Raw genomic sequence first — 19,999 nt, forward strand, 5'->3', positions numbered from 1 at the left:
CGGCTTTGGGTGGCGTGGTGATCGATGGTGAGTGGCGGGAGTAGGTTAGGATCGCATCGCGCGACTGACCACATTTTTGCCATGCCTAGGTCCACATGTCCTATGGCCAATCCATACCGAGTTGATCCATAGAAATGGCGAGACTTGAGGCTATCACAGAACATCCCGCAAAAATTGCATTAACTGCGTTTAACTTGGAGTCGCAGATAGCTCCTCGGCGAGGAGTCGAACCTCGTTCTCGCATTGAACTGTCGTCCTGTGTAAGACATTTAAGTTGTACGCGTGTATTTGCCGGTATACTACCGAGGGGATAGTGAGGAAGAGGCTTCCTTTGCCTTGGGTAGCACTGTGGTGGATGATCAGTGGCGTGAGTAGGTTACGGTCCCATCGCGTGAGTAACCCCTTACAGGCAATTTTTCCTCATTTCTAGGTCGATATGTCCTTTGTCACAGATGCAAAGTCCTACCAACACTCCGGACTACCACACGTCATCACTCAAAAATTACATTCGAGCAAGGAGCCGTTGAGACAGGTCCTCGACGAGGAGCCGAACCTCGTTCTCGCGCTCATTGTACTCCGTGGTATGATAACATTGTACGCGTGTATTTGCCGGTATACTACCGGAGAGATGGGGAAGAAGAGGATTTTTTCCTTCTCGGACGGTCTCGAGGCTTTGGGTGGTGTTGCGGTGGGTGGATGGATGATGAGTGGCCATGGACTGCTACAGAACGTTCTCCAAAAAGTTGCATTGACTAAGCCCGACCAAGCAGCTCCTCGACGAGGAGTCGAACCCCGCCCTCACGTTCAATGTACTCCGCGGTATGGTAACATTGTACGCGTGTATTTGCCGGTATACTACCGAGGAGATGGGGAGGAAGAGGATTCCTTTCTTTTGGGTATCTTGGCTTTGGGTGGCGCTGTGATGCATGAAAGGATGATGGCGCGAGTAGGTTTGGGTCGCATCGTGCCACTGATTACCCACGTTCCACTCGCACTGCATTTCAAAAAATAAATAGTTAGACTTCGAAGACATACTTCGACGATCCCACAAAAGTACATATCAACCACGACATGGCTCCCTGGCGGGGAGTCGAACCCCGCTCTCGCGCGAACGTCTATGGACGCAAGGGGTGACGGTTCATGACAGGCGCGTGTACTGATCCGATATACTACCAGGGACCTCTCTTACCCTGGTCTTTTTTTGTTTTTCATCTGACTTCGGTCGTTGCTTTGTCTCGTCTCTTGCTTTATGAGCCACTTCGGGATAGCCCTACGCCACTGGAGACGCTTTGTTCACCTGGGACTACCATAACGGCGAGTGGGTGATTTGGGAGGAAGTGTATTGTTTATTAGACTCGTATACCTAGGCTGATCATCACTCACAGGTATCGTCGTCATGATGCCTCAATCCTTCGTTCTAGCCATGACCCAAATTTTGAAGTCGGTTACTGGGCTGTGATATTCTTCGGGCTCACCGACGATGGAGAATCCGAGTTTCTTGTAGACTTCGACCTGCGTCACATCATTAGTCATTCCGCAGTCTGAAGTTTGACTCGGATCCAGCAGAAGTGGAACATACCGTCGGTTCCTCGTCTGTCTCCAAACAAAATTTCTCTCCGGATTTCGCAACCTGCCGCAATGTATCGATACCAGTCAGCTCATGCTTCACTTTCAATGATTACAAGATGATCGGCGCCCACATTCTGGTATACGAATTCGATTAACTGTCTCGCCACGCCTCGTCTCTGTGCTTCCGGTCGTACACCTATCATCTGGAGGTTCCAGGACGCTTGTTTGCCATCTTTACCGAGCGTAAGAGAGGTATGTGATTTCTTCTTCGGGATAAACTGGTCGTGTCCAACGGCCACACATTCAGTACGATAATATACACCGTATGTTTGGAATGGAAGAGGGAGGGGGAGGGTCATCAGAGAGGGGGACGAACATATTCAAACCACCATGTATGATGCTGGGGCGGGAAGTCCGCGAATAGTGTCTCAAAGCCGTCATCGATTTTCGTTTTGGAGTTTTCTGCAAGAGCATCGCCATCATCGCTACATATGGACATCTGGTTAGTATTACGGAGGAATTGAAACTCCACTTTCGATCGTTCGCGAAGAGATACCGAACGTACGGGGCCACCAACAAGCCCGGAGCCATTCCAGGAGGGTACCACGCCGCCACGCCAATCAACCTGTCTTTACTAGCACTAGCGCTGCCACCGCATGCTGCGTCAAATCCAGTGCCGGGGGAGGAGGGAGAAGTGGCGAAGTAGACTTGACCATCATTGAGCGCTGCGAGGAGGGTGGAATGCATGTAGCGGGTATAGAGAGATGCGTCGGCGTTCGTTAAGGCTCGAAAGAGGGGATCTGCAGGATGGTGGATGAGATCCAAGGGTCTCGAGGATGATAGGTGTGGTATATTTTGAACGTACTGTCTTGGAAGGCTTCGATCCACACGTTTGTGGCGTCTTGGATTTGGGCGTCTGGAACGATGATGGTCATGGCGCCGGATTGAGTGGGTGTGCCAATTGACAGAAGATATTACACTCACCGCTTATATTCTTGGGATCAACAAGACGAATCTCGATGTTTGAAGCGATGGCCATATCAGCAGTTCAGGTTCAAGATGGTATCACACTGAGAGAATGGTTCGAAGTAGTTCATCTACTCAACTGAGCTCCGCGGAAGTTTCCGCTACTTTTGCTTCCACACGGAATTGCCCGGGGCGGGCCACACAATGGTGCCACTGGACGAGACTGCTCAAAGTGGAGACAAAAGAGAGCGTTTGGACTCCTACTCCCTGGCGAGGAGTCGAACCCCGCTCTCGCGCAAGATGGAAGACTTCAAGCACCAGAAGACAAACTGCGTGTACTAGTCCGATGTACTACCAGGGACCTATCAAGACCAAACAGCGAAGCAGTACGACGTGAAAAAGAACAAAGAAGATGACTCGGTCCTTTGTCCTAAGTGCAGAGAAATAAAATAAACAAAGTAGTTGAATACTTTTATGTCCGACACGAGCAAACCGCAAGCCTTTGTCGAAGAGATTAGACTCTGAGAAAGTCCGCCTTAACTACGCCACCCATATACCAATCCAAGCATAGTCTCTCAAGCCTCCTGTTCGGTCTCCCTTTTCTCCACGTCCGTCACAACGGCTATGGAATTCCTCCGCCGTCTCTCCCGCCAGATCGGCCCCCACTTCATCTCAATCGCCAAAACTGGGCCTCCCACCACAAGACATATTCCAGCGATGAGAACGAAGGTCCATCCTGGACCGTGGAGAGCGGTGAGAATGAGGTCGATGACGGAGACGAATGCGGCGCCGAGGGAGGAGCGAACTAGGTTGTTCTACGTGATTAGAGTATCAGAGTCAGATGTGATAATCCGAAGATATGGAGGATGCAATCGGATGAAGGCAGCGGATTGAAGGCGGGAGGACATGAGTAGATGCGCTTACGCAGGCAGTGATAGTTGAGCCTTGGGTCGGAAAAAGATCCACCAGAAGGATCTGCGCGGTATTCATCTGAGCCATGACCATGAAACCTACTATAAACGTCATCAGGCAGCGGGTTATTCACCGCTCATAGAGACCCCGCGAATAAATATATGGACGTGCCGACAATCTGAAGTAGCAGCGGTCCGGCCATATTGACCTTGGCCTGGAGACACCAGCCGTATCCGACAACGCAAGCGATGAAAGTCATGAGGATGAACGGCATGGTCCTCAATCTGGCTTTTTCGATCGGGAACCCCGCTTCAACTTCTTTACGCCTGTCTCCACGTCCTGCATCATCGCTAACAGCTCCTATAGCCTCTTTTCCTTCATTGTTATCGGTCTCTTTTTTCTTACCCAGCGCTCTTCCAACCCTACCGTATTCCCAATCCAAAAACCTGCCCACCGCCACACTGCCCGCCATCATCCCCCCTCCCATCGCCAAGAAAACTAGCCCCAGGTCCGTCTGACTCAGCCAAGGATAAGTAGTGACGAAGAGGGTGGAAATAGAGGCGGAGACGGAGTAGGAGGCTGCGTTGATTATGCCGGTGTAGAGTAGGATGAGGACGATGTCGGGGTGGGTAAAGGCCTTGAGAGGGTTTGTGAAAGGCTTTTTAGGCTTAGAGTCATGGGAAGGGGGTTGTGGTGCAGATCTGAGGGGACGCTGCCGGTGCCGACCTACAAGAGGGATGAGGGGGCAGTAGATTGCGGAGGGTTTGGTGCTTCCGTCACCCACGATTGAGTGGAGAGTTTCGGGTAGGAATCTGGGTGTCCGAGTAATCAACAGCTTAAACAAGGATGATAAGAGGGGCACCTATAGCAGAAGAATTAGAAAGCACACCGCAGATGCGATAGCCAAGAACCAGAATATCGATCTAAACAACGACGCAGTGAGTGACTTGAACGAAATAACCTGACGAGCTAACGCACCGCCACCCAAGACCTTGTGAAAGTGCACCGCCGAGAACTGAAGGCATTGGGTCGGTATAAGTGCATTATTAGATATAATATTGACGCGGCCAACGTACTTGGCCCAAGACACGGACCCACCATAGGTCCAATCCCCATAAACCCAAAGAACGTCCCCCTCTCATGTGGCTCCGATATATCCGCCACTACGCCTGCACCTGCGCGATGGAAATCATCCATGTCAGGCCAGGTCTGAATGCCGAAGCCATATATTGTAACAACGCAACGAACTCACTGAGGGCAATCGTACTCGCCGAGCCTGCAGCCTGCACACATCTCAACAGCATCAACAACCAATACGCATTCGTCGGCACGAGCGCAAGTCCGACGCAGGTTAGGCAGAGGACGAGCATGCAGGCGAGGAAGAAGGGACGGCGGCCGTAGTGGTCCGCAAAGGTTCCCCAGAAGCTCGGGGCTATTCATACGTTCGGCAAGTTGAAGTGTTTGTTAGTACGTCCTCGAGTGACGAGGGAGCAGGGAGGGGAGGACGTACCAACGGCTTGCATGACCATATATACTGTTATGGTAAGATTGATGAGCTCGACGGAGACGTTGAATTGAGAAGCTAGAGTTGGAAGAGCGGGGAAGTAGATGTTTGAGGTGAGGGGACTAGTGTACATGAAGGACCGAACGGTTAAGGTCCATCAGTTCGACTCCAAGAGTAGTATTTGCGCAGAAGATGAATACAACAGCTAACCTGAAAGTCCCAGCAAACCCACAAATCGCGACGATGAACCATTTTTCTCCGTGTGTGAAGATACTCCTGTGATGTCCTTCGCTATCAGTAGACAGGCGTCCGTGAGCAGTAGAACTGCGACGAGAGATCAATCGTGAATCGTTTTGCGGTATCGGCGCAATACTGGTGGAGGGCTCGCCCACAACTGGTGCATGCGCAACACTATGTGCAGATGTGGGTTCTTCAATGGCTTTTAGGCTCGATTTGATGACATGCTCTGATACGGGCATGTTGACAAAGGGCTCCTCTTGAACAAGACGCGTTGCTCGACCATTCCTACTTTGAGGCAAGCTTTATATTACAGGGCATCCGCACGTCGAGTCACAATTTGTCTGCTTCGATTCCACTTCCGTTCCAATAATGTCGACGAAACGTCGCGACAGCGTGGATGCGTTGTGTAAACCGGGTCCGAGTGGATGAAAGCATGGGCATAGAGGCGGAACATGGCCCAAAACCACCCAAAACCGAAGAAGAAGCGCTGAGAAGGGTGCGAACGCGGCGAGAATCGGAGTCGGACACCGCTGGGCAGAGGGTTCGAGGTAGCGAGTGACCCTGAGCGGGTGCGATAGTAAAGAGATCAATTGACGACGGCGCGAAAGACTTGGGGCAATCCACGTAGATAGGAAGATAAAGACATCAATAAACATGTGTCCTTGTTCCTCAAAAGGCCTACACTTAGAAAGGTCGACAGGTGTCGATCGTTCATTAGCGTACACGAACATGCGATCTGACATCGTCCAGTGCGTATACATCTCGGCATATGTGCATGGCGACTAGCTCACGCAGGAGAAGATCTCTCTCCTCGTGGAAGGTTCTTCTCGCTGATGATGACCACTTAGGATTCAGAGCACTGGGCGAGGTTGGAGGAGCGCGTCTCGTGACTTCTATCTATTCCGAAACGCGGGTCTAAACAGTTAAGTGAGCGATACCAAAGTTTGCGACATAAATTCGGTCTTACAATGATGGAGCATGAAGTAGCTTCCTAGCGCTGATTGTCAGTCTGTATCTCATCCATGGGGACACGAACAAGGCGTTCCCCTGCGGGTGGCGCTGGAACGTCCTCCTCCTCTTCACGTATCTGTTCCCTGGTGGATACTTAAAATCCTTCGGTCAGAAGATTTCATCGAATATGTGTTCGGTACGTTTGACTTACAGAAAGTCTCCAGAATCTTGAACATCTGGGGCCACTGCGCGAGAACCTGGCCGTGCACTTTGGTCATGGTAGTATCAGCACCAAGAACCGATAGATAAAGCGAAACAAAAATTGTCACCTATCCCAGCATCAGCCATAACATCACAGTCTGCGCTCAGGCCCTCAATCCGCTTCACGAACATAGCACTGGCGCGATCGAGTGCGCATACCGCATCGTATTCTTTCTTCTTCTCGCTGAGCCGCGACAAAGCTGCTGCGCTTGGAGCTTGCGACTGAGAGCCTCCGGTAATGTGTGAGGCGCGTAACGATGCTTTTGGATGGGCCATAATTACTCTCGTGCACGTTGCCTACAGGATTTATCGTGTCTCAGTCAAGTTGTGGTTGGGGATAAAGGAGGTTTGCTGAGGTCAGCGACGCGTCTGTGGCGCAAGCCCTTGAGCTTGAGCCGGGTTGCCGGGCCCCGAGGCCAGAGTCCCACAGCCGTAATGATACAGGTTCGTTACAAACTTGCTCTTGACCTCCACCATCCTCTACACCTGGCCTGTCCTACGATAACACACCAACGGGATATAGCTGGTACGAGGACTAATAGGTGTACAGGAAATGTACAATTGATCTAATGACTATATAGTTCTTCTGCCATTGAGATAGACGCTTGCCTTGCGCGGACAGAGTGTTTTGTCGGACTGAGGACTCTCAGGCCGTATCCTTGCTTCCCAACTCCAGTTCGTTAGCTGAGACGAGCTCTTTGGCTGAGAATACCTGAATATGACTCTCAATGGAACCAATCTCACCGCCACCACATCCCAGCAACCCATGTCACAATCGACACCGCCATCTCTGCCCCAAGACTTCCTGATTGACGGGCTGCTACCCCACACAAATGGTTTCGACGAGCATGAACCACCAATAGAGTTGCTGGAGAGGGAACTGCCTATGGTCTGGGATGGTCAGTTCCCGCTGGGAGATTTGGTCCAGCGAGTGGTCCAAGCATGCTATGCCGAGTTGAGCGAGATGGCTGAAACGTGAGTCTTGTTCACTTCGGATTCTGGCCTCTTCATGAATGCGTGCGCCGTGCAATATATGTTCTTCCTTTTTGGATCCCTACATGCAACATGCAAACTTGCCCTGTCCAGTTGAACTCGGAACTTGTGTGTGAGTTGGACTGAGGTGTCGCTGTGGCACAAGTTTTGGGTGGCGTAAGATATTATGACGTCCGAGACATCACAACATGATCATACCTGCAGATATTGTTCACAACTGACACCTTTGATCCTATATCTAGCTTACCTGGGATGTCGGACACCGCTCGAAAACGAAAAATAGCAGATTTCGTGGTCCACTGGAAAAAACAAATCGTTAAACTGTACGCCGTGGCCAAATGGTCAAGAGATGCTGACATTGTACAGAAATGCATGGTAGGTCTCCTACTGTCCCTCAGCTAGCAGTTATTTTTGACAGTAGATGGTCTCGAATAGAATATTACAGCGTTCTTGATGACTCAAAATCAGCAGTTCGAGCATGCCATCGAGGCTATCAAAAACGCAAGGAACCAACTGGATCCATCACGGTATGCCTGATTCTTGCACACTAGTGGCTCAGAGCTCAGACCAATGCCGTTAAACAGACTACGAAATCACGACCTCCTAACATCTCTGGACGTACTGACGACTGGGTCGTATCGACGATTACCTTCAGCAATCAAGGTGGGCCCACCCCCATTCTCCATCTCGGTAGAAGCTGACATCGCGCTGCGACTACCCTCAGAGCTTCATCATACCACCGACACCTCTCACAGACGCGGAAGTGGCGAAGACAATGTCTGATATAGAGGCTCTCATCCGGTATCGACTGCGGATGCAGGAACTTGTACCTGTTGAGATGTCGAGGTATCGAATAGGTTTGTGCTTTTGTTCTCCCTTCCGAACTGGGAATGCTATCTATGCGAAGCTCGTGATGCTGACAATGGCGCTACAGCGGACGGCCGGGTATTCTTCACCGTTCCGAAGCTATTCGAGTGTTCCCTGTCTTTACAGGGAGGCAAGAAGAATGACGGGTGGTTCTTCGTGCACGTCGAGTTTCTCTTCAATGTCGGGGGTGATCACACTGGCATGCAGGGTATACCATATCTTCTCTGGTTTCTTTGCATATTCCTCATCCTATAATCTTGCGCACAGAGTTTCCTCGAATACCAAGCGGGATTCTGAAACAACACTTGACCAATGAAGCGGACTCGCAACTAGGTCATTATTTACCATTCTCACAAGACTTACAGCTGCCGCCGGGTGTTGAACTTCCACCACGACCACAACTGCCTGAAGGAGTTATCGACTCACCGCTTATACGGGTGTATAACTTCCTTCGTGAGTTGTTCGCATAATCTTTGGACAGTGCTAGACTGACGAAGCGAAACTGACTGTATGTGCAGAGATCATGTCGATGTCGTATCAACTTGAGATCCTTTGCTACCAGGTGAGTAGTTCCTTCTGGCAAGGATGTGTGACCGGCGTGAGGGACGAGACTGATGGCGCGAGGATGCTTTTGTAGGCTGAGCGCCTACGATCGCTAGGCTGGGCCGACTTCTTGAGGGTGGTGATGAGCAGGGATCGTAAGACACTGACCATCACATACTGGATGTACGCCCCCCATCCTTTACCAAGAGCTCTCTGCACTACTGACATCCCCCCTTCCCTTCCACCCCTTTCCGTAGCCGCAAACCGCTACCTACGGGTCCCAATGCCCCCCGCATCAAACCCGCGAAACTCCCACCACACGGCGGAACCCTTACCATTTCGCTTGTCTCCTCTCCAGCACCGCGACGTTCACCACGGTCTCGTGTTCTTGCCGAGATCCAGGAAAAGACGAAGTTGAAGGCGAGACTGGGGAGGAAACCGTCGGATGAGGTAGAGGGAATGATGTGGGAAGTTACTTGGAAGCCGGAGGTTACGGCGTTAGGGGTGGACAGGATTCCGAGGGAGGATGCCGTGTTGATGGAGAAGGAGGTCGTTGTGGTGCGTGAACCTCCTCCGGGGAATCTCATGGAATTGTTACCCTCAGATACTGATTAGTGGCTGCTTGGTTGATTGGCCGATATAGGATGCGGATGATTTGGATCTGGAGAGCATGTTGAGGAAGGTCATCGAAAAGCACTCAAGAGGAATCCTCAAAGAGATCTACTCGAGGCTTATGCGTATGGTCGTGTTCTCCGCACCCGGATCTGTCATACTCACCACCCAAGGTATGCACACACAACCTTCCTGAGTGTTATCACATCTCCCTCTCTCTTCTCCTTGCATGGCATAAATAACTCCTATGACAATACAGACAACGAAATGGCTCTCCGCGTCCACCTTTGCGCTGACGAACTAGTTATCATCACCATCGACATCCGAATTGGCGAACTGAATCTGCGAGATACGGGCGATTTAGGCGCGGCAGGACGAGGGCAGAGATATGCGGTGATCACGGATAAGATCAACGAGAATCCGACAATGTTGCTGGATGCGCTTGTCAGACTCAGAATGACCGTATGTCCCTCGTTGTCCTTCCTCCTTGCTCTCTTAGGACGGAGACGAGATATTGACGTCGCCTTTGTGTGTCGGTGTCGGTAGACCATCGTCGAACTTGCTGAACAAAAGGCAAATTATTTGGGCATGCAAACGTATAGACAGAGAAACTTCTCACGCGAAGGTTTGTCCGCCCTGTCTCTTTGCAAGATCGACGCTCACATCATCCCATCCACATAGAATTCGCGAAACTCGGCCCAACAGCCCGCAGTCTACTCTTCATCCAACTCACGCCCTTCCCAAATCACTACCTCGTCCTCGTGGTCACGGATGACGACTTCCGGTACGCGCTCATTAACGTTACGATCGTGCCGGATAGTATGTATCAGAGCTTGGTCATGGAGGATATTGGATGGTTGGATGTCGCGAGGATATGCCAACCGCCACAGGTACCAGTCGCGGGTGAGGGTGAAGGCGGGAAAGTGTCGCTGGACCCGAAAGGCCAGAATGTTGGGCCAGGTGCTATGGTGGGAGATGCATCTTTGAGTCGATTTAGGATCGAGACGAGGGTCCTAAGGGAACTTTATGCTTACTGCTGGTGAGTCGCTCCATTCTTGTGTTCGTTGTGGCGTTACCAGCCCTTGCTTACTGTCGTCGTCATTTTCGATTCAGTGCACGAGTGGCCCACACCAAAGTCGAGAAGCAGTTCAAGGCCCGCGGCATCCCTTACGCCCACGTCAGCTCTGCTCAAACCAACCTCTCATCCCTTCCTTCCTCCCTCGACCACCTCCATTCCGCCCTCTCACACACAATCCCATCCCTCTGCGTCCAATCCTCGGACATCCTCTCCGGATCGCCGGCATTCGAAGCCGCCATGCCCAATATCCGTATAATACCTCTCTCCTGGTGGTCCACCACCTCTTCTACCCAACCCTCTTCCTTCTCTTCTTCGTCTTCCTCTATGTCATTCTACTCCGGTGGAACGAGGAGTAGTGGCGATCCACCACCGCAGGTCGTCACGTGCGTGAAACTGAAGTACGTGCAGCAACCTGTGGGGAGGAGAGCTGGGCTGGGGAAAGGTGTGATTAGGCCGTCGAAGAGGATCGTTTATGATGCGAATGAGGCGGTTGTCTGTTTTTTGGCGGATGAAGTCGAAGGTTGTGTCACAGAGTTCCTGGAGGAATGGGCGAAGGTGTCGAAGATTGTTGTGATCGCGAGGGAAGGTAAGCACTCGACATCGTCTTCTTGTGTAAAAATAAACGTTGAGGACTGATGGAATATACGTATACAGTCGCGAAGATGGCGAAGGAGAAGCAGTGGCAGGACGTCAGGCTTCTGTCGTTCGATTTGCAGACTGTCGAGTTTGCTTATGCATTGGTTCGTTCATCAAGCCTTTAACAGTGTTGTGACCGGACTTACATTATATACTTGTCTATAGGACTACACCGTATCTATCACCTGCACCGACCAACTCAGTACCTCCGGCGGAACGTACAACCTTCACTTCTCACGTATCCCATCAACACCCTCCACCGCCACGTCCGATAGCCAGCCTCCCTTTTCAGCTACAACAACCTCCTCCCCTCGAGGATACAACCCGCATACCGACGCCCAGGCTTTCTTCCGTAGTCTCCTTCGTCAAGGAAGGCTCTCTACTGCTTTACCTTCGCTTGTGTCCGTTCTTCGAGATACGGTTCCTGTTGTGGAAGTATTGGAAGGAATCCGTGCCGAAGTCGAGCAATGGAGCGCCGCATTGGACAAGGATGCGATGGACGTGGATTCGTCTCCTGGCAAGGGGAAGGGCAAAGAGAAAGAGAAGGAGAAAGGGTTGTCAGACGTGGATACCTTCCCAAAGGCCGCGGGTTGGTGGCGAGTCGACTTTAGGACGAACGTAGAGGGTGGGAAGCAAGCGAGACACGCCCTCGATTTCAGACTTATGAAAGGAGGACGTGTTGGCATACTCGACGCCTCACACTCCCTTTTCCTGTCGACGCCTTCGTCTTCCTCCACATCAACCTCCTCTCTATCGGCCTCGACTTCGGCGTCCGCGCTATCGCAGGCAAATTCGCACTCGCACCTGCACTCTGATAAGGACAGGGAGAGCGCGTTGCTCCTGCAGCCTATTCCGAAGCTGAAACAGTTGTTAGTGGACGCTGTTAAGGAGGTCAAGGCTCAGGAGGGCACGAGGATAGAGGGGAAAGTGGCCGTTGTGGATGTGGGTGTCGTATGTGGGATTGAGGATGTGAAAGAGATAGGGAGTAGGGTTTGGGCTGGAATCGTGAAGGAGTTAGGTGCTGGGAAGGGTGTGGGCTCGGGTATTACAGCTAGTGCAGCTGTCAAGTGAGACCACCAGCCACGGGAGGCGTCGACGTTGTATTATTATTGTTTGATTGCTTGCATTACTTTCTAACTATGAGACGGTTTCAGATCAGAACGCATTCAATGACTCCTCTGCCGTGCACCCGCCGGAAGTTAGTAGACATGGGATGAGTAATGACTGAGCCTTTCTTCTACTGTTCCATGCACTCCAAGGCCATCCCCTTAAGCCTGGTGGTGAAGCTTTGAAGACCGGTTGGGTGAAACATAATCATTGTATGACTGCTGATACATTGTCCTAGGACTGACGGATCCAACGTGCACGTTCTGATAGTCTGACTCTGCAGAAGCAGGATAGAGTGGATCGTTGTAATGATGACGCTTAGTTACTCGCTCCAAGGTCGCTTCTGCAGACGGAGAGGGAGGCCGCAATGTCTAAATGCATTCAAAGCTTTAAATTCGGACTCGGAGGACGAGGGTCGGTTCGCGGTCGGCCTCACACAGTCTTCTATGATTAGTCCACGAGCAAGTCACTCTAACCCTTGTACCGAGATTTGCGTGTGTAAAGTAGCTCATCGCCCCCTTCTCTCCGCTGTGAGCGCCACTAGTACTGTCGTACGCCACTATTACAAGTGGACCGCCGGGAGACACGTAATTTGCCGGTCGTCCGGACCTCGCCTGGCTAATAACAGTGTTCGAACTTCTTTTGTGTGCTACTTCCATCTCCGAGTCGGCTTCAAAGAGAACACACGAATACATCTCCCAGCCTTTTCAGCTCACTGAAAGCGCAGACAACATACCATAACGCTCTTTAGCACTGGCAGGTACAAATATTGCCGCTGGTAAAAATTAAATCACGAATCGGCGGCTATCGCTCTCACGGGACGACCCACCTCGTTGACTCGACTCAGTTTGTGCTATGTTTACTATCCGGATCGTGGGTTGGTTCATTGCGACGCTACCGACGCATCGCCGACGGGATCAAACTGGGGGAACCGGAAGGCAGGCCACAGGGCATATAAGGGCCTTGCCAATTCCGGTCCTGCACTTTCCTTCAACTTCATCCTCTGGCTCTTCTGGTCTAGGGTTGGCTCCTTCAATCTCTTACCATGTCGCAGCGCGAATCTGTAGGCTCTGGATCTGGTCGGGACGTCACTCCAACGCCCGATGACAACAAGTCTACCAAGGGACATGACGAAAAATCTACTGTTGGGCAGGAGGCGTCGGTGACACCGCCAGCTTCGGGTTCCCAGGAGAGGCCGTATAGCGTCTTCACGGCCAGAGAAAAGTGGTTCTTAGTGGCGTTGTGTGGTCTTGCTGCCATGTATAGGTCTGTATTTTCTTCTCCTTCTTTGTATTGTTCTTTTTTATACCCCACACTTGACTGAAACGCCGTCTCTCGTAGTCCTCTCACCGCGAATATATATTTCCCAGCTATTCCCACTATCGCCGATGCATTCCACAAAAGGTGTGTATATTATAACAATTATAATAAGTTGGATCTCTTATTAGTAATTGAACATGTAGTGTCGAATTGATTAATCTTTCCGTGACTGTGTATATGGTTGTTCAAGCTATTGCGCCGATGGTTTGGGGCACACTAGGAGACTATTGGGGGCGCAGACCATTGTTCCTTCTCTGCATGCTGATCCTCGCCCTGTCATCCATGGGGTTGGCTTTGACGCCTACTTCGGCATATTGGCTTCTCATGCTGCTGCGTGCGGTACAAGCAGGGGGCTCTGCGAGTACAGTGTCTCTCAGTGAGAAAACTCCCCACTTTTGCGAGGGTCAATTGTATACTGACGTGCGACGGACAGGTGTCGGCGTGATCGCAGATATTGCGAATCCTGGCGAGCGGGGAATGTTCGTCGGTGTTATGACGCTCGGTGGTGTGGTGAGTTCTCGTTTGGCAACGGATTTGATGAAGAAATATTGTTGACCTAAAATTCTCCCAGCTGGGTCCGTGTATAGGGCCAGTAATCGGTGGCGGACTCTCGCAAGGGCTGGGATGGAGGTACGTGATATATTCTAGCTTCAAATAGAAATTTCCCCGCTCACCTCTTTCAGGTCGATCTTCTGGTTTATTTGTATCGCTGCTGCCTTATCCTTCGTGTGGATGCTTTGGTATATACTTTCTTCAAGACCCCTCCTGCTCAAATATTCTCTAACAGAAACTCGCAGCGTTCTTCCTGAAACGCTTCGCTCCATCGTCGGAGATGGCAGTATTCGGCCACCCCCCCTCAACATGCCTCTCATCCCCATTATCGGCCGCAAATCACGCTCAGCCGTCTTACCCGACGCCGCAACGAAGCCTCCTCCTAAACCCTTCTCAAACCCACTCCGCCTCTTTTTGAATCCCGATATCGTCGTTCTACTCCTGTTTAACGGCATCCTTTACGCAGCTTTCTACTCCGTCACCGCCACTCTTTCCACTCTTTTCTCGGAAGCATATCCTTTCCTCTCCGAAACAGACCTCGGGCTGGCTTTTCTTGCCATCAGCGGTGGAATGCTCATCAGCTCGGTGTCCGTGGGGAAATGGCTCGATAGGGATTATGCGATGTTTAAAGCGAAGATGGCGGCGAAGGCGAAGGCCGATAAGGAGAACGGTATAGATGACGGCGCAGAGGATGCTGCGGGGAGGGATAAAGATGGGAATATTGATCCGAAGTTCCCGATTGAGAGGGCGAGGTTGAGGACGATGCCGATTTCGCTTGGGATTTATATCGCGTGTTTAGCGGGATACGGGTGGTGTTTGCAGGCGAAGGTGAATATTGCGGGACCTTTGGTGCTGCAAATCATCAGTACGTTCTATTCCAATCTCTCCTGTTCGCGGCGAGGAGGGCGGACACCAAAGACTAACTCAAAATGACCTGTCGCAGTTGGTTATACTTCCAACGCAGTCATGAACACGATTTCCATATTGCTCGTCGACCTCTTCCCCAAGCAAGGGGGAACTATCACTGGTTGTGTGAGCCTTCCATTTAGTTCTCTCGTCAAATCTCGATGACTTACTCCTTACTCTAGAACAACCTCGTCCGATGCGGTCTCGGTGCAGCCCTTGTGTCCGTCATCGATCTAATCCTCGAAGCACTAGAGCCGGGCTGGACATACGTCGTAATGGCAGCGATGTGTGTCGCCGTTAGCCCACTCCTGTTTGTGGCGATACACTTTGGGCCGAGATGGAGGGAAGAGAGGAGACGGAGAGTGAGTGGTCAAACTTAGAGCCTTCGTGTTGCGAGTTCCTTCCTATAATTACGGGTGTGAGATTAGACCGCGTGTGTCGTGAATCGACAATGAGTACATACATACAGGGCTAAGGCTCAATATTGAGGGTGATCTTGGGACGTATGAGATGTACACGCCTCGAGAGTCTGGTCTGGTTTGTCTTTATTACGATTTATCTCGGGTACTGCAACACGAACGTCCTACATACGCTTTGTGAGCTTACAGCCAGCGAAATTGATAGTCAGTGATAGTGTACTTCCAGAAATAAATCATAAGGAATAAAAAGTAATAGCAAGGATGTTACATGACCTCCCTGGCGGGGAGTCGAACCCCGCTCTCGCGCGAATAATTCCCGACGCCATCTATGACAGGCGCGTGTACTAATCCGATATACTACCAGGGACCTTGCTGGAGAATGCTGTACTAGTATAGATACACCGCCATCAGAGAGTTTGTCGAGGGTATACGTAGAATCTGCGCTCAACGTCGTTAATCTACGACCTCTCGTCGCCTGTAAAATTCTGGACATATTAAGACTTTATAGCCTTATTAAAGAAGTTTTTCTTGGCACGGTGAGTAGCAGAACTACCAAGCCCATGCTGAGTCCAGGTGACGGTACGAAGAAAGCTGTGTGGCGCCACAGCAGACTTTATTACCACATCAACAGAGTGCCACGTTATAGCTCAGCACTTGAGCTCAGAACCAAAAGCCCTGCTATAACGTTCACTCCGCAACCACCATATACCCCTTCTCATTACAATATCCTTGTAGTACTCGGGAGGCTTTCTGAAGTCCCCGCATCTCGTTTCCTGAACATGGACTACCTCAGAACCCTAGGATCTGCCGCTGTCTCATCCCTTGTCCAGAAATCAGGTCTCAACCTTCCATTCTCACTTGGCCAGAGAGTTTCTTCCTTCGATAACACCAGCATCTGGACATTGTATGACGGCACGAAACGCGTCTGTCTCTAGTCGTATGCAATATCCGTGCCGAATGACTGATAATTAATTCCAGGACGATGGATCCCCAGTCTCTATCTTTGAGTTCGATGGTTCACAGCCAAACAAACGAAATGTCCTACCACTCGCGAAGAACACTCTACGAAAACTTCGAGTTATGCGTCATCCAGACGTTCTCAAGTTTATGGACGCTGTCGAGACGGAGACAACAATTTACATCATGACCGAGCCGGTACGGCCTCTAGCGGCGGAGTTACAGTCGATGTCGGGCAAGAGTGTGCAGGATAAGCAGGACTGGTTGCTTTGGGGGCTTCACAGAATAACGGTGCGCTTCATCTCTTACTCAATCGTTGCTTTCGATTTGGACGACGGGGCGGCGGTATGTGGCTTGGAGGAACCGCCCCTGTTCGTGCCACTCATGCTCTTCACGCACAATTACCCCAACATCACGATTTCATTGGCCGCGATGGAATGGCATTCGTGAGCTAGCTGGGAGCTATGACATGCACGACGTGAAGGAAGTACTGGACGTCTGAGCCCGTTTGTGGCGGTGGCACGCCACAGCCATTTGATGGCCCCGTCAGTGACAGTTCAGTACGCTGCGTTTTCGTATTTTGATAGATTTCCCAGACTCCTACACCATACTCTTTTTCTTAATATGCTGCGAGGCCGGGCACACCATCCAAGAGGATCCAGTCCAATCATAGGCTCATTTTCACTTCTTTTAGACCGCATTGGCGTTCGTCAATGATCCCGGTAATTCGACTCATGGGAGCGTGCGGATTGGTTCTATCTTTTTATCAACGAGGGGAGAATGGAGATTAGGCGGGTTTGAGGTGTTGAGCAGTCCGAAGGATGAAGCAGCTGTTCTCTATGTACGTAGATTAACAGAGCCCTGTTCACCAAATGCCATTCATTTATTCATCTCATCTGTACACCCGTGTCTAGACTTACGGCGGTTTGATGGTAGAAGCCAACTCAATCGCCTCTCCTGAAGTCAAGAAGAGCGGTTGGTCTGCGTTGAAAGAGTAAGCTACTTCGTAATAAACAATCGTATCTCGCTGAGCATGGTCGAACAGGACACCTCCACCAGCTGCAGATGGCTATGCCCTCGCCTTGCTCATTCATGCATTATTCAATCCCGATGCACCACTACCACCTACGGTGCACCCACCTCATCCACCGCCACAGGCTTCATCTCGTGGTGCCATCCCAGCATCATTGTTCCCCTTCGTCAAGCGACTACTCAATCCTAATCCCAAGACCCGAATGACGGCTAAGATGTTCCTTGAGGTTGGGATGACGGAGTCTGCAAGTGAGGGTGGTTTCTTCAAACAAAACAGATTACTGCGCGTTTGTGAAGGCTTGGACGGTTTTGGTCTCATGGCTGAGGGTGAACGACTGGCTCTTCTACGGTATTTCGCCTCACCCACTTCATTATTAAGCCGTGAACAGACTAACACTTCGTTTCCAGAACAATCAAAGACGTGGCTCCTACCCTACCACCTACATTCTCCACCCATCTCATCCTACCTTCACTCCTCTCTTCACTCGGTGTCCCAGCACTAGCAACTTCAGCGTCCTCTATCCTCCCTCTCGTCATCCAGTTAGGCAAGAATGTCCCTCCGGAGGAGTACAGCAAGCTAGTTCTGGAACCTGTGATCAAGCTTTTTGAAAGCCCGGATAGAGGGACAAGGATGGCGCTGCTGGAGGCGTTGCCCGAATTCGCCGATAAGTTGGACAAGAAGATGGTGGTGGACAAAGTTTGGCCAAATCTGGTATGATGCCTTACTTGCTCTCATGCGCGATGGACGGAAGGTACTTACATGTGAACTACGGCAGCAAACTGGTTTCTCGGATACAGTTGCTGTGATCCGTGAGGCAACCGTTAAATCTATCGGGCTTCTCTCTGACAAGGTCAGTCTTCGAATTTCCCTTAGCCCATCCAGATTCCAACGTCTAATACCTGCCACCACCCAGTTCTCCGAGCGCATCCTCAACAATGACCTCCTCCGGCACCTCGCACGCCTCCAATCCGATCCCGAACCCTCCATCCGCACCAACGCCTGCATCCTCGTCGGCCGCCTGGGTCCCAATCTCGGATACAACACGAAACGCAAAGTGCTCATCATGGCGTTCGCAAAGGCGTTGAAGGACGAGTTCGTGCATGCGAGGGTGGCGGGTATCATGGCGTTTATGGCCTGTGTGGGGTGTTTCGAGATGGATGAGTTGGCGGGGAAGGTGGTGGGTTGTGTGGCGGGGGCTCTGGTGGATAAGGAGAAGTCAGTCTTATTGTTTTTACGTTCGGATAGCTGGTGGTGCGATGAGGTGGTTTTATGCTTGATGCTGACTTCTCATTTTTCGTAGACTTGTGCGAGACCAGGCGTTCAAGGCCATTGAGATGTTCATCAAGAGGTTGGAGACTCATGCCGCCACCATGGTAAGTCTAGTCGCACCCAATTCCGGCTTTCAGTCACTTATTATCTACGCCCTGCAGCCAGAAACCGCTCCACAGAACGAATTACCCGCCGCCCTTGGGGCTTTTGCACCACCAGCAACCAATGGCAGCAGTCAAGCCACCATCGCCAGCTCAGCAGCAGGTGCCGCCGGTGCACTCGCCGGCTGGGCTATATCCTCCCTCGGTAAAAAGGTTCGCCTCTCTTCTCCTTCTATCCAACGCCCCAAGACGTGGACTGTTTATGGTTCCAAATATGTTCTGATTATTCTTGGCCCGCTAGATCACCTCGAGCGAGATGCAGTCCAGTATCGAACCCGCAGCCTCAGGCTCCCAACTCGCCCCACCACCCGTCCCAAGCTCGACCCGCCCCGCACTCAATTCCTCTTTCTCCGCACCTCCAACACCTTCTATGCCTTCCATCCCTACCGCCACCAAACCGAAGCCCAGCGGTCTTGGTCTTGGGGCTGGGACGCATAGAGGGGCGATGAAGCTTGGCGGTAAGAAGAAGGGTGCGACGCTGCCTGGTGGGATGCCTGCCGAGTTGGCGGACGAGTTGGATGATTTCGATATGAATGGACATGGGAAGGATGATTTGGATGCGTGGGGTGTGGGAGATGGGGATTTGATTGATGTTAATGCGGACGAAGATGATTGGAGTACGTTTTCTTATTTCATTCGTTCCTTTCTTCCGGTTGTGGGTAAACCGTAAGGGATGCTGACCGGTAATTGATGGTCTAGGTGCCTTCGAAAGTGCGCCAACTGCGAAGGGTGCAGTGAATGCTGTAGGTCTCGGATTTGGGGATACCGCCGACGTTGTTGAACACGGTATCATCATTTCCCTCGTTATAGAGTGGACCCGAACTGACCGTCGTATTTGTGCTAGACGACGAAGACCCTTGGGGCGCCATCGACACCAAGCCCGCACCGACATTCTCCTCCCTTTCAACCCACCCCATACGCAAACACACAGCTCCTGCGCCAAAACACGCAACGCATGCACCACCGCTGTCCCTCGCGCCATCTCGCTCCTCGACGCTGTCACCTGCGTTATCGAGTCAACGTCCGACCCCGATATCGAGCCCGAAAGCGGCTGAGCATGAATTGACGGCTCCGCATGCGGTGAGTACGGTGGGTATGTCGAAGGAAGAGAAGGCGGCGGAGATGGCGAGAAGGAAAGAGGAG

The 19,999-nt window shown here is 51.4% G+C and overlaps 6 protein-coding genes and 2 non-coding genes across 8 annotated transcripts; 3 read left to right on the plus strand and 5 right to left on the minus strand.

The window, feature by feature from the left end:
- Positions 1-1,005: 1,005 nt before the first annotated feature.
- STEHIDRAFT_172908 (uncharacterized protein) lies at positions 1,006-2,608 on the minus strand (the record flags this gene model as incomplete). Its single annotated transcript, XM_007310842.1, has 7 exons — positions 1,006-1,512; positions 1,580-1,630; positions 1,701-1,847; positions 1,946-2,054; positions 2,135-2,369; positions 2,435-2,485; positions 2,554-2,608. The coding sequence occupies 7 exons, from the start codon at positions 2,606-2,608 to the stop codon at positions 1,405-1,407; spliced, it is 756 nt and encodes a 251-aa protein (XP_007310904.1). The 3' UTR covers positions 1,006-1,404.
- Positions 1,076-1,179, minus strand: STEHIDRAFT_t314. The gene has a single exon. It is a non-coding gene; the product is annotated as a tRNA-Asp (tRNA).
- Positions 2,609-3,110: 502 nt separating the features above from the next.
- STEHIDRAFT_68973 (MFS general substrate transporter) lies at positions 3,111-5,430 on the minus strand (the record flags this gene model as incomplete). The annotated part of the gene is made up of 10 exons (XM_007310814.1): positions 3,111-3,350; positions 3,460-3,548; positions 3,581-3,582; positions 3,615-4,282; positions 4,337-4,370; positions 4,426-4,462; positions 4,524-4,622; positions 4,700-4,879; positions 4,958-5,073; positions 5,162-5,430. 10 exons carry the CDS (start codon positions 5,428-5,430, stop codon positions 3,111-3,113), a joined length of 1,734 nt encoding a protein of 577 aa, XP_007310876.1.
- Positions 5,431-5,859: 429 nt separating this feature from the next.
- STEHIDRAFT_87875 (uncharacterized protein) lies at positions 5,860-6,700 on the minus strand. Its single transcript, XM_007310843.1, has 4 exons — positions 6,472-6,700; positions 6,354-6,410; positions 6,159-6,295; positions 5,860-6,106 (listed from the first exon to the last, which is right to left on the minus strand). Exons 1-3 carry the CDS (start codon positions 6,677-6,679, stop codon positions 6,183-6,185), a joined length of 378 nt encoding a protein of 125 aa, XP_007310905.1. The 5' UTR covers positions 6,680-6,700; the 3' UTR covers positions 5,860-6,106; positions 6,159-6,182.
- A 469-nt stretch (positions 6,701-7,169) lies between these two features.
- On the plus strand, positions 7,170-12,251 carry STEHIDRAFT_143029 (MED14-domain-containing protein; the record flags this gene model as incomplete). Its single annotated transcript, XM_007310844.1, has 17 exons — positions 7,170-7,378; positions 7,639-7,771; positions 7,832-7,923; positions 7,981-8,059; positions 8,121-8,253; positions 8,331-8,471; positions 8,531-8,716; positions 8,782-8,825; positions 8,901-8,989; positions 9,064-9,364; positions 9,450-9,591; positions 9,678-9,880; positions 9,965-10,043; positions 10,100-10,457; positions 10,532-11,082; positions 11,151-11,236; positions 11,298-12,251. 17 exons carry the CDS (start codon positions 7,170-7,172, stop codon positions 12,201-12,203), a joined length of 3,732 nt encoding a protein of 1,243 aa, XP_007310906.1. The 3' UTR covers positions 12,204-12,251.
- Positions 12,252-13,284: 1,033 nt separating this feature from the next.
- STEHIDRAFT_150815 (MFS general substrate transporter) lies at positions 13,285-15,397 on the plus strand (the record flags this gene model as incomplete). Its single annotated transcript, XM_007310845.1, has 9 exons — positions 13,285-13,505; positions 13,581-13,643; positions 13,703-13,935; positions 13,993-14,069; positions 14,131-14,189; positions 14,243-14,299; positions 14,357-14,976; positions 15,055-15,143; positions 15,200-15,397. 9 exons carry the CDS (start codon positions 13,285-13,287, stop codon positions 15,395-15,397), a joined length of 1,617 nt encoding a protein of 538 aa, XP_007310907.1.
- A 312-nt stretch (positions 15,398-15,709) lies between these two features.
- STEHIDRAFT_t313 lies at positions 15,710-15,803 on the minus strand. Its single transcript has one exon. It is a non-coding gene; the product is annotated as a tRNA-Asp (tRNA).
- Positions 15,804-16,215: 412 nt separating this feature from the next.
- Positions 16,216-19,294, plus strand: STEHIDRAFT_68932 (ARM repeat-containing protein; the record flags this gene model as incomplete). The annotated part of the gene is made up of 10 exons (XM_007310812.1): positions 16,216-16,359; positions 16,415-16,684; positions 17,088-17,234; positions 17,308-17,387; positions 17,439-17,774; positions 17,834-18,137; positions 18,202-18,276; positions 18,340-18,641; positions 18,727-18,799; positions 18,857-19,294. The coding sequence occupies 10 exons, from the start codon at positions 16,216-16,218 to the stop codon at positions 19,292-19,294; spliced, it is 2,169 nt and encodes a 722-aa protein (XP_007310874.1).
- Positions 19,295-19,999: the final 705 nt, after the last annotated feature.

The sequence above is a fragment of the Stereum hirsutum genome (genome assembly GCF_000264905.1).
Source record: "Stereum hirsutum FP-91666 SS1 unplaced genomic scaffold STEHIscaffold_22, whole genome shotgun sequence".
NCBI classification, from domain to species: Eukaryota; Fungi; Basidiomycota; class Agaricomycetes; order Russulales; family Stereaceae; genus Stereum; species Stereum hirsutum.